Genomic DNA, 12,775 nt, shown 5'->3' with positions numbered 1-12,775 from the left:
TATTTTTTGTATTAACAATGAATTAAATAATTATGTATAATGTGAAAGAGGTTGCCACTAGTACTGAACCCACAGAGAATTATTTCCCAACTCTTCACACCCTAGCAGCTCTTCAGAACATTTAAGCCTCCTTTAAGCCACTGTTTTGGTTTTTCTGCCCCCCCAATCTCCACTCCTATTGACACTGATTTCCAGTTCCAGCAGAAACCTGTTTTCATTCTGTGGCAAGAAACACAGGTCCAAATGAATTCTAATGTTGGTCAATGTCTGCTGGATGTCTAAATAAGTAAATGTTTGCCTTAACAACTTGAGGTCAACAATGAGGTGATTATATAGCAGTGTTGTGTTTGCAGATTGTTCCACTGTGCTCAAGTGGCCAAAAATTGATTAATGCAGCTTTAAATTTTTTAGTTCACATTGGGGTCAAACTCATACTATAAACAAGAAGTGAGATCAGTCTGACCTTTTCTGTGATGGCTGGCCCACAGGAAGCACTTTGTCTTCATAGAAGCGCTTCATGGCAAACCTGTCCAGAGCCTGGTCAGCGCTGCATTCCAACAGAAAAGTACGGTAACACCTTTGGTCTATATACTTTTAAAGCACTTTTATTGCTATTCAAGTAGCTGCAATGTATATATGCAGTATTTCAGATGTATAATAACACAGTAAGCTTGGTCATGCCATGTTAGACATCTGAAGAGTCTGCACACTGTGTGTTGTAGAAAATTATTTTGATGCACCCACGCGTTTCACACATAACCCTTCTACAGCATTCTTAATGTCAGAAATCACACTGCACACAGGTGTCAACGCAAAAACAGACTTATAATTAATTGGACAACAAGAAGAAATATGGTAAAATAAATGGGGAAGAAATCTTATAAGAAACAGATGATGGATTTATGCACTTAAAATCTCAGTGTAGACATTCATAAATCATGTTTGATAAGATGTCATGCAGTGTTAGCCGTGTGTGTCCATCATGTATGTAAAGATCTTGCAGCTAACAGCTAATTCTGTCTAACCTCCATGCACACAGTAAAATGTATTCATCCATAATGAAAGAGTTTACTCATAATCTATATTCTATACAGCAAGTATCACAGTTGGTTCATGTTCTGGCATTTTGCTGCTACTTACGTTTTTAAAGCAACTTCTAATCTAATACTTTCACAGGGAAAAGAGTGTGTCAAATTTGACTGTTCAGCAGTTTAGAAAGAGGACACTTACAATTTGAGTCTTATGATGCAGTGACCGTCATAATTATTATATCAAATACTTGACTTTGGATTTCTCAAAATAAAAGTGTTTTTCCCCAGCCTCATGTTCCATCCCTCCTCCTTCTGTTCATCACATCTCCGCCTGTTCTTCAGACGTGGGCTTTGGTCTTGTGATGAACAATGCAGACTTATCTAGTTTTTCCTCTCATGTCTGATCCCCATGTAGTCTCCCCTTTCTCTCTTGTTTTCCACTTCTATTTTTCTGTTTCCAAAAAATTACAGATTCGTCTTTGTGCTCCCTCTCGCTCCCTTTCTGTCTGGCTTTCTTTCCTCTATCAAAGTGTACAGCAACTAAGTCTTCTGCTGGGTTTTTGGATTGGTGTATAATAGTTGGGGCTATAGACGTACCTGGCAGATATATTGCTGTAATGCATGTAGGCCGCCACCACCACTCCCGTTCTGCCCCGGTTGCCCTGAAAAGACATCAATCAAGCAAGAGTCAACAACAGATTATGTTGGTGTCCCAAGAACAAATTTTCGAAGTCTATGTTATACTGAATTTTCATGAATTAGGTTATGGGGTACTACTGGGGTATTTTTAAATTCATAATACATGATCCAAATGGGAAACAATAATTCAAAACACAAAATTAGAACCTGCAATCATTCCAAACTAGATTGTCAGATCTTTTAATACACTTACATAACACTATAAACGAACTAAATCAATGTTACCAAAGTCGGGGGCTGTTAAAGGAGTAGGAGGACTCACAAGAGACAGATTAAAACAAGAATGGTCAAAATCGATTCAGCAGAGGCAAAGATATCCTGGCTTTTAGTCCTTTGTATGGGTCAAGCTCCAAAAACACTAGATTCTACATTTCCCATAATACAACTCAGTTGCATCTTTTTGTTAAACCCCTCCTGCCCGGTACATTGCCACATTTTCCAACTCCACTCATCCAATTTTAACAAAGGCTTTCTGTTTTACATTTAAAGTCCCTGAGCCCAAGCCGAGATAACCTGATGACATCATCAGAGTTATATTTTCAGACTTCACAGACCACCTTAAGAGCCACAGGAGACATTTTTATACTGTTTTTAAAGGCTGAAAAGTACACCTCAAGACTCGTCAACAGAGCTTCATGTGTAACATTGTTGGAGTAATCCTTTAAAGGTTTGCCCACATTAGTAATATCAGTTTGGATCATAAACAATTCAATTATATATGTGACTACGCCTGTTATTCATATGGTCAAAAAATGACTGGCTGGGCATTTAATGGGAAGTTCACTAATCTTAAATCCAAGCACGTGTTACTATGGCAATAAACCAGTCTTGAATTCCATTCGTTTTACACAATTATCCATTTTTAAAACAAGGATCACTGTAGAGAATAAGCGTCTTCCGCATTACAAATATTGTGGCCACTGAAAAACAGTTTGGAGCCCAGTGGAAATGATTTGTTGATTTGTGGTAACCCAACATGGGCTGCTTCCTTAGTGACCACCACAACTTCTAAGCCCACGCTCTCATCACCAACGTTACTCAAGTCTCAGAAAAATAACACCAGTTGTTATAGCAGCCGACTTGTTTGTAACCTCCCTGTGGGAACATCTTGGAATGAGGCATGGGGGTTCAGGATACCATGGTTCATTCTTATGTTGCAAAAGACAATCAAGAACACAGCGGGGTTAACGTTAAAATGATTAGCTATTACATCTGGGACATTGACCTAGTAGTTGTATTTAGATATACCATTATGGTTTGTGTCTGCATACTTAGGAGCCAGACGAGTGTGGCTTGCCACAAGAGTATAATTTGATGCAAGTAAGTTTAGGCGACAACAGGAAAATATTGGTCAATTCTGTTTTTATGGCATTGTTAAGGGTAAAAGGGTAAATAAACCTAAGTAGCCATGATGAGTGGCGTGCTTTACATCCTAATTCGCGTTTTCCTAACCCTCTGCCTGCACAGCCCAACCCAAACAAGCACACTCTCACACACAAACACTCCACCCTGAATGTCAGTGTTTCACTCGGGGGGAACGTCATTACAGACACAAATACAGAAAACAGCTGCAGCCTCAGGGGGAGTGGGGTCCTAAGAAGAGCTTGAGAGCACCCTCTACTGTCTGGAGGTATTTGTTCCATTCCCACAGCATCCTCTCATCTTTCAGTCTCACCTTGTTGTGTATAACCACCACATTGTGGCTGTCCGCACTCAGCCAAGTGTCCATGGCCTTGCAGATGCTGCAGATTTTGTCCAGGGCTGGAGCATGGTGGTCAGGCCAGCCAAAGTCCAAGACCTGAGAAAGGAGGAGAACGACTGTTGTTCAGATTGGTGGTCATACAATACATGGGAGAGAGAGGAGAGAAGAAGACAAACCATCAGGTTTACCTTTGGATTAAGTTGGCTGATGTCATAACGCTTCTCACTGAGGTTGAAGAGCTAAGGAAAAAGTAAATAGAGACAGAGAAGGGGAAACGTTACAATATACATAATTTTAGCCTGTGGGTAATTCTTTACTCTGACAAAGGTTATCCTTTGTTGGTTTTTGAAGGCATGCACGGTAATTGGTTGCGAAGCTGTTTAATCTGGAGTGCAAGGGCTCCCTTTAGCTACAGATGCTACGCCTGTAAATTATTTGTAGCTAGTTGTTAGTTGTAACTAGATGATTATCCATGTAGAAGACATGGAAAGAAAGAACCAGCATTGTTCTTTTGCAGGGTTGAGCATTTTACCTCTAGTATTATTCATTAGTACAGTATAAATTACTTTTACACACAACCGACAGTCAGATTTATGCTTTATCATTTGTATTTTCAAACAGTTTGTTTCACTTATGCATGAGAAAAGAAGGAAGAGGACAAACCAACCAACCAATACAATACAAAGGTCAGTGCTGCTAACATTAACCAAAACCCTGATATAACGGTTATTATTGACTAATGTTACACACGGTGAATGTCAGCCCTGAAAAGGGCTTTTCTACCATAACCTGTAACTAAACATAATAATAGCTGTTTATAATATTACTGTTGGCCTTCTAGGTAACACTAGATTACAAATCTAGGTAATTAGTTACCTGGCCATGCTAACATTACACTGTCTAATCCATTCCTAGGCGATAAAAAAAGACTTGACCCTCCAAACTTTTTAAACGTTGAAATCGCTCTTAGTAGAGCAACTTTGGACTTCTAAGTGAATAAATGTGGAGAAATCTTAAGCGTGACAAATGGCTGGGTGAAATCTGGGATTTTAGGTGGTGCGTATTCAGTTTGCAAGTGGCCAGTGACCAGCCGATAGCAGTAACAAATAGTATCAGATGTATATACTGTAGATGTATGGAGATACAGATGTCACATAATCCCTCTGCTGTGTGACTGTGGATGGTTGGGACTGAGGAAAACCAGCTTATGACGGGCTGATCTGGGCAGCTCCAATGATTTCATGTTCCTGTCTGAGCTTATAATATTTATTATTATTTATTATTTTGTAAATGAATTGCTCTATTCCTGCCAGGGTTATCCAGATGTACACAGGAAGCTGTACCAGGTAGTTGTGACCGTGTTTGGAGCGCAGCATGGAGGCGACCTCCTGCAGGTTAGCAGCATAACTCTGCTCATCCACACTGCTGGGGAAGGAGACGGAGATGATTCTCTCTGTGATATAGATCAGGTCCAACTCGTAGCTCTCTTCCAGAGCCTGCAGCAAACTCACACTCCTGTCAGAAACATAGAGAAGCATTTACCCTTTACTGTAGGTTATTTTGAAAATTCAAACTGCATTGGGCAGTTTTGCATATCAATGGCCCCACTGTGGAGGAACCAAAACAACTGCTGGACCGCAAAAGATAGCCGATAGAAGGAATTTAATACCCAAAGTAATGGAGCACATGTGATTTGTGGTTGAACCTTATATTAATATTTTTCCTAATGTTTTTGTAAAAGTGTACAGTGTATACATTTTAAGTATTATTTTACAAAAATCTTCTAGTGGAATGCCATTGCTGCACGATTCATTCTCATGATATAATATGGAAACACTCATGTCTTTCACAGAGATGTCACATGACACCCAATATTAAGGACAGAATTTCAGGTTAGTCTGTACTTGAAGTCCTGTCATTCACTCATTTAGAGTCAAAAATATGTGGCTGTTTAATCTGTTACACTCATAGTCCTAATGTCCCTAATGCAGCAAATTACATTTCAGATTCAGTTGAACCCACAACGCACACACTCTTTCTCCAAGCTTATAAAGGAACAAATATCCTAATATGGAAAAAGTAAAACACCACATAAATACCACGTCCACAATGACATCACAATGACTTTTAATACTTAACCCCAGGGGGGTTAGTGTTCCTCCAAAATGTAAGCTGTCCCATCTGCATTAAACAATGTCATGTTGTTAGACTTTGGCCGTCTCAGAGTGAAAACAGAGTGAGGAGAAAATGATTAAGCAGATAATGATGCCAGATTATGAAAATAATGCTGTATACCAAGAAAGGGGTATGTGTGCACCTCACAGACCAATCACAACATGATGGTCATTGCTGAGGAAAGTGTTTTGTTAGAAGTCGGCTGAGATGTTATTCTACACGTCTGGTTTGTTTGGTGTCAAAATCGGGTCAAATATGAGAGTTCTGAAGTAGATCAAGAAAGCTTGGAAGGAAAGGAGAAGTAGGCATGATGTGTCTATCAAATACAGTATCTCCCAACAGTCAGTGTAGCATAACCCAGCCCTGTTTAGACAAAAGGTTTCATTGCAAATCAAAAATCTAATTCTTCTTCTTATCCTCTTGATCTGCCTCAACCATATATTGAATATGCTTGTTAAAACCAATAGTTTGACAGTCTGGGAATTACCCATTTGCTCTCTTGCCACAAGGTAGATGAGAATATCAGTACCACCCTCGTACCTATCCTGTAAATATACAGCTACAGCCAGCAGCCCGGTAGCTTAGCATACAGACTGGAAACAGGGGGAAACAGCTAGCCTTGCTCTGTCCGGTGGTAAAGAGAAGAAATAATCTCGCACGTAATCCCTTGTAAAACTTCCCTTTTTTGTATGGATCAAACAAACAAGACGTAACATGATAATTTTTTTTACTTTTGGACGAGGCCAGGCTTGCTGTTTCCCCCTGTCTCCAGTCTTTATGCTAAGCTAAGCTAACTGCTGCTGACTGTCACAGTAGATTTACAGCACAGATATGAGAGTGGTATTGATCTTATCATCTAACTTGAGGCAAGAGAGCGAATAAGCATATTTCCCAAAACCTTTAACTACTGCTTTGATTCCAACAGCTTTCTGTAACTTTAAAAGGGTAATGACAAATTTTTCATTTCTTGAAGTGCCTCAGTGGATCTTGTCTTCTTCAGCCTTCATTTCAAAATTTCTACGGAGACAGTACGGTGGTGGAGTGAGTGATATAACTAAACCTGGAGGGTGAGCTGAAGAGGTTAGGGAGAGGGTGTCTGGACCCATAGCGCACAGACTGCAGCATATTTCCCACATTTGTCAGCAGTGAGTATCCCCTGAGGAAATTGCTCATATGTCTGGGAGAGAGGCGGCTCCAGCCTTACCATACAAATATTGTAACTTGCTCTGTACTGTACATCTGGACCCACTCAGAACTTGCTTACTGGAAATTATTCATCACTAGAGATAAAGGAGAAACTGATATGTCACACGTGTTCTCTTTCATGTGCCATGATAAATATCTAACTTTTAAATTTTGCTGAAAATTGTGGTTTTTTTATGATTATAATTGGCACTTTTTTTTCATTTTTATTATTTCTTTTACCTGGATCTCTCTCTTGTTTGTTCTTTCCTTTTTCCATCTTTCTTAGTGTTTCTTAATATTTCTTTTTCTCCTTTGTTTCTCTCTCTCTCTGCCTTTCCACTTCTCTGTCTGTCTTTGCATATGTATGTCTTTCGCCTCTGGGCGCAGTCAGGGCCAATATAGACCTGTGGTTTGGTTCTATTCCAGATCCACCAGCATGCGTTGACCGGCTGGGCTCAAACCTGCTTCTTATCAGCTGAAGAGATGAAGCGATAGCTCTTTTTCTGCATATCTCATTTGATGAATGACGCATTATCTCAACACGCTCAATTTCAGCGCTGCAGTGATCTCATGTGTGCATTTGGACACACACCAACTGTGAAGCAGGAATGTTTTATCAGGAAACCTCAGACATTAGGCTGTAAAAAAAATCTTGCCAGATAATTTTTAGTAATAAAAATGAACAACCAGGACTTCTGTCTCTACTATCTAAATACTGGGAGCCCTATCTGATCAAAGCTTGTGATCAGACCTGTCATATGTCCTGAATGGTGTATACCTACAGTTTCTGTGAACTGTGTTGAATGACCAGTCTAGATTCCACTCAGTACTCGGACTGATCTGATCACATTTTATTAGTACAATTTATCAAGCAAACGTACAACTTTATGATTTTTTCTGAACAAACACATTATGTGATTTGGTTAAATCCATATAAATATTCACAGTTTTATATTGATCAGATGACTTGTGTAATGTGAAAGGGATTGCACATATTGGTTCAGAGGTTTATTTTGGAGGTGAGATGTAGAAATCACACGTGCAGTAACCTGTGAGCAGCTCATCCTCTTTACAAGCAGCAAGTCTAAAGTTTAAAGTCTTTCAATATTCCCAAATTTGTACACTTATTTGAAAAATAGATGCCTCTGTAGTTACTTTTTAGCGTGTCTTGTTTGTTAATTGTGGTAAATTCATGTGATATTTTATGTTTGCTTCCTAGTTAAACTTGAACTTAAATCACTTTTCTTCAGGTAGCGGGTTAGAGTGTTATCTACTGTACAACAGCAGTGTAGCATTGTGCTGCACAACCATCCATGCAGATACACAGTATAGGAACGTAAATGAGCCTGTCTGGACCTACTACTTTGACTGAACACCTTCATTCAGCCAGAGTATTACATAAGAGACCACTGTCATATGACTGTGCTGTTATGCACTTTTGAAAAGACTTGGATTTTTCCTTTATATGGACAGAAAACTGACTGCAATCCAGTCAGCAAAGGAACTCACACATACATACTCTGTATATTCTGTTACAATTGATGATGTTTCAGATGTCAAACTGCACTGTTTTTATAACCACGTGTCAACTCCTTTGACTTGTTTACTGTGAGTGAATCAACCTGTCACTCACGCTTAGCGTAGCACTTCAACATGAACTGTTGAGGGGTCACATTTTACACATTAGTTACACAACTGACAACATCTGTGCCTCCCTCAGGACTGAGGTGAGAGGGGTTGACACCAAATATCTTTGTGTCCAACAAAACAGTGTGAGTTCCAGTTCAATGGCAGGACATGTTGATTTACCAATGCCCCCGATAAAAAAGCAAATATCCTATTACATCCAAACTTTTCATTCCGAATGCTTCATATCTCAGGCTGGATGTGATAGAGGATGGATAAGGTTTGCTTAATATTTGTTTCACCTCCTTCATTATCACTCTGAACTTTTGAAGAAAACAGAGATTAGTTCCTAAAATAATTTAACAAATACAGTCCAACAGGCCAAATGAAGCCTTTTATGGGAAACCTGCAGTGAGAAGAGAAGAGAAGAGAAGAGAAGAGAAGAGAAGAGAAGAGAAGAGAAGAGAAGAAAAGAAAAGAGCTCCTACCTTGATGGTCTGCGCCGTGACTCCATGCTCTTTGACGATTTTGTTGAGCCCTGCAAAACACAAGAAAAACATCTTTATCACTGTCCTATACAATGCTTCATACCTACAAAGGCACTTTCAAATATGTACATACAGTGAAAAAGAAAGCAAGTCATGCTATTTGTCCAACAACAGAGCTTAATACAACCTCAGAGTCAATAATTTTGTTCACTTTTAGTTCTAACGGACCTTTCTCAGTTTTATGTTTCACGGAGATTTCCAAATAATATAAAGTCCATAATGTCACCAATAGTTCCATTGACTGTGGACGTGGCTACAGTAACACAGTACACTGATCTGTGATTTACAGTTTGTAAAGCAAAGCTGTCCAACCACCAAGCTGCCCTCCGATGCCAGTCACCACTCGCACAGGTTCAGTATTGTTAATTTTTGTTGAATCTGAATAGTTGGATATTTGGCAGGTTGCTATACAAAGTAACTAACTTTTTGAAGGTTTTTGATGTTTTATTTAGGAGATGTGAAAGTTATTTTGACATGTCTCTCAATGAGCGGGAAATATTCAACAAAGCAGTACTCAATATGGCTGCAATGAGCCTGAAGCTAAAGTCATATATGAACCAACTTGCTCCAAATGCTGTGATGTAATACAGTATAACAGGAAGTTGCATGTAGTTTGAAACTTTATCCATCCCTCTGAAAATAAACCCACCTAGAGACAGATTCTTGCTCCTCTTGACATTTCAAGGCCCTTTACAAACAGTAAACAAAGTGTGTAATGCACTTTAGGGTGAGGTCTTTTTTGTGATGCTGCACAGTACCATATGAGGATGGTTTCACATGGCACCCTCACAAAGCAAAGCAGAGAGGTCCTTGCAGAGGAAGTGTGGCTGACGGTGATTGACTGTGTTTGGCCCCACTGTGCCTAGTCTGTCTTGCCTCCCCCTCAGACCAGCTCGAGGAGGGGGTCAAAGGGCATGTGGGCTTGTGCATTCCCTTGTGGTGTTTGGCTCACATGTATACAGGAGGGAGCTGTTATTCATCATCATCCATTAGATCAGACTGGCTGGCTAACCACCAGTGTCAAGAGCACCACTAGCTATCCCTGGATGAGTTTCAGCCCTCCTGCTCTGCTCTCCTAACAGCTGACTGCTGTTAGTATACAACATATGTGTGTAGTTAATCATGTAAGTGGGCCTGTTAATGAATAAACTCTCTTAGATATTTTATTTCAGCCCAAAAGGACTCAATTTATAGCAGCTTTTTTGAAAAGAATGTGCTAAAAAATAGGAAATAAGCACCATAATCCAAATGGTGAATTTCTGATATAAAACCTAAAACTAAATGTTTTATATCAGAAATTCCTGTTTTCATAAGTTTGGGAAATTATACATTTGCGAAGTTTGGTCAGAGGGATGCATAGCCTCCCGAGAAAGCACTGCCTGAGGAGAAATCTTTAGTGCCAGAATAATCCAGCCAGGCTGGTACTGCTCAGACCAGGTTCCTCTTGGTGAGGTTGTTTGATGAGGAAACAGTACATTTATAACCACACTACTTGTGAACTAAAGCAAAGCCCTATCTTGCCCCACTCTAGTGCAGCCTGTGTTAGGGGGAAGCAAAGCCAGACCCACTGTAGTTACAAGGACGTTTGCTGATACTGATGTTTGACTTTAACTTGTTTTGAAATTGGATTGCAGTGACTGGTAAAAGGGGGCAAGCATTCCTACAGTTTGATCATTTCTTGCAGAAAAATATTGCACATTTTGGTTGAACTTGTGTGAATTTCTTGGAAGGACTGAATGAACACACATGCATATACGGGCACAAACGCAAACATAAAAACAAATCAGATGATGCAGCGTTTTCCAATGTTCTTTTCTTTCTGAGCAAATGCACTTCATCAAATTCTATGCACCCTTTTCTTTGCTCCATCTCACATCGTGAGTATTCACATGAGTCTTTGGCCCGACTGAGGCGACACAAAGCAAACCCCCGCGTTCTGTCTTTGCTTTGGCCTAAACGCTTCAGTGTGTTGCAAGGTGCAAAGTGCACTGAGTAGCCAGAGGAGGACAGAGATGGATGAGCCAGAAACAGCATAAAGGAAAGGGTTCAGAGGCAGACGCAGAGCATGAAGAGGGTTAAGAGTGCTAGCTCGGAGTGGTGCTGTAGGTCTTATTGTGCATCAAAGTCCAGAAAAAACCCAAGTAGCCTTCTTTAAATGGCCCACTGTGAAAATATCGAACCATTAAGGTAAATATGTCTGAGAAATGCTGGTACATGGACGCCAACACAGATGACATGTTGCCACCAGCTGAACCACCATGCAAACAAAGGAAAAAAAACATCTTAATTAGAGGCTGGCACAGCAGAGAGCGAGTTCTGAGGAGATGCCGTTTCTATTGTGCTGTGAAGACGGCAGTTCATTCACAGTTTTTGCTTCACATTAGTCTAAGTTTGTGTGCACTGGACTTTATGAGCCACAATATTAACGTTAACGTTATATCGTTTAAGGGCCATACGAGTAAATGAAAGCATCGCAATGCAGCTAAGGTCAGAAATAGGATAGTAACTTTCACTCTGGTCACATTGATGTTTTTGTCACTGAAAAACTGAAAGACTTCATTATGTTCAAGTACCAGGATTGTATGAATGGAGTGTACTCTACAGCTATTAGAGAATTATGAGCTAAGTATTCACTTTTAAATCACAGCTGCAAGATTTGAAGTATCCTAACATCCAACAAAAGAAATCATGAATTATATACAGTATTTCTCATGTTCAAATCAGTTTCCAAGTGCTAGATTTCTGAAGCAGAACAATACTAAGAACATTAGCCTGTGAACACCACAAAGTCCACATCCTAAAACCGGTTTCTCTCCTCTGAGAGCTTGCATTGGGGGGGGGGCTGGCGGGTGAGGAGGAGGAGGCGGTGGGAACTGGAGTGGGGGGTCCTGCAGGACTGTTTCCAGATGAAAACCATCTGGGGAGGTTGACTTTACAAGCAGGCCATACAAATTAACCATCTGAGAAAGAGCGGGGGGGGGGGGGGGCGGCACATATGGGGGCTGGTAAAAGTCTGCGAAGGAGACGAGAGAAACTATTCTATGACAAAAAAAACAAGCAGTGAAGGAGCGGACGAGAAAAGTAGAAGCTAGAAGACCCTTGTTGACTACTTTCTGGGTGACCCTTCAGTCGTAAGACACTACATCCATCTAAACATCCATCCATCCGCCCTCCATCTCGTCCTACCTTCCTGAAAAGGTAGCCCGTACTCCATCGCCATGCCCCCCTCAAAGAGGAGAGCCGCCTTCTCAAAGACCCTCCTCGGTTCATCTCTGGAGAGCTCCCTCTGTCTCTCACTGCTTTGTGTCCGTCAGTGAAGTTTCGACTGGGAAACCTCTCCCTTTTCTCTGACAGCGGAGGAGGAGAAGGGGAGGAAAAAAAAAAAAAACAACCAAAGGCTCTATTTTGGGCAGTTGCCTGCAGTAGGCCACTTCATGCTCCAGCACAGACCAGACTCCTCCACAGCGCTCCTCGTCTCGTCCTCCTGTCCGCTCTGTTTTCTCCCTTCCTTCTCTCTCTCCTTCTTTCCCTTTCGCTCTGTGTACTGGCCACCCCCAAACTCTGCCTCCCATCAAGTTACCCCCCCCCCACATATTGAACTTTTCCCTCTCTCCCTCCCTTTTTTTGTGTACGGATCTAAACTGCATCTGCTAACCCAATCTGTCTCTTTAGGCAAACATGTGGGGTTCGATGCGTGTTTGTACACACAAACACACGCACATACACAATCAGCTGACTGTAGCTCTTCACCACTTCGTGTCATGTCCGGCCAAATGTAATTCTATAAAGTGTGTTTTTGTATGTATATA

General features: G+C 40.7%; 1 protein-coding gene across 11 annotated transcripts in view; it reads right to left on the bottom strand.

Moving 5' to 3' along the window:
- Positions 1-12,775, bottom strand: part of tns1b (tensin 1b) — a 154,372-nt gene that overhangs the window by 43,614 nt on the left and 97,983 nt on the right. For all 11 annotated transcript variants that reach the window (XM_040148303.1, XM_040148296.1, XM_040148300.1 and 8 more), the window contains 6 exons: positions 8,907-8,956; positions 4,776-4,947; positions 3,621-3,671; positions 3,406-3,528; positions 1,629-1,693; positions 464-547 (listed from right to left, as the gene is read on the bottom strand). In XM_040148303.1, coding sequence (XP_040004237.1) covers positions 464-547; positions 1,629-1,693; positions 3,406-3,528; positions 3,621-3,671; positions 4,776-4,947; positions 8,907-8,956 — 545 coding nt within the window. The remainder of the gene's footprint in view (positions 1-463; positions 548-1,628; positions 1,694-3,405; positions 3,529-3,620; positions 3,672-4,775; positions 4,948-8,906; positions 8,957-12,775) is intronic.

This window comes from Xiphias gladius, chromosome 16 (genome assembly GCF_016859285.1).
Source record: "Xiphias gladius isolate SHS-SW01 ecotype Sanya breed wild chromosome 16, ASM1685928v1, whole genome shotgun sequence".
Classification (NCBI taxonomy): Eukaryota; Metazoa; Chordata; class Actinopteri; order Istiophoriformes; family Xiphiidae; genus Xiphias; species Xiphias gladius.
Note: the sequence above shows the minus strand (reverse complement) of the source record. Positions and strands in the feature narration are given on the sequence as shown.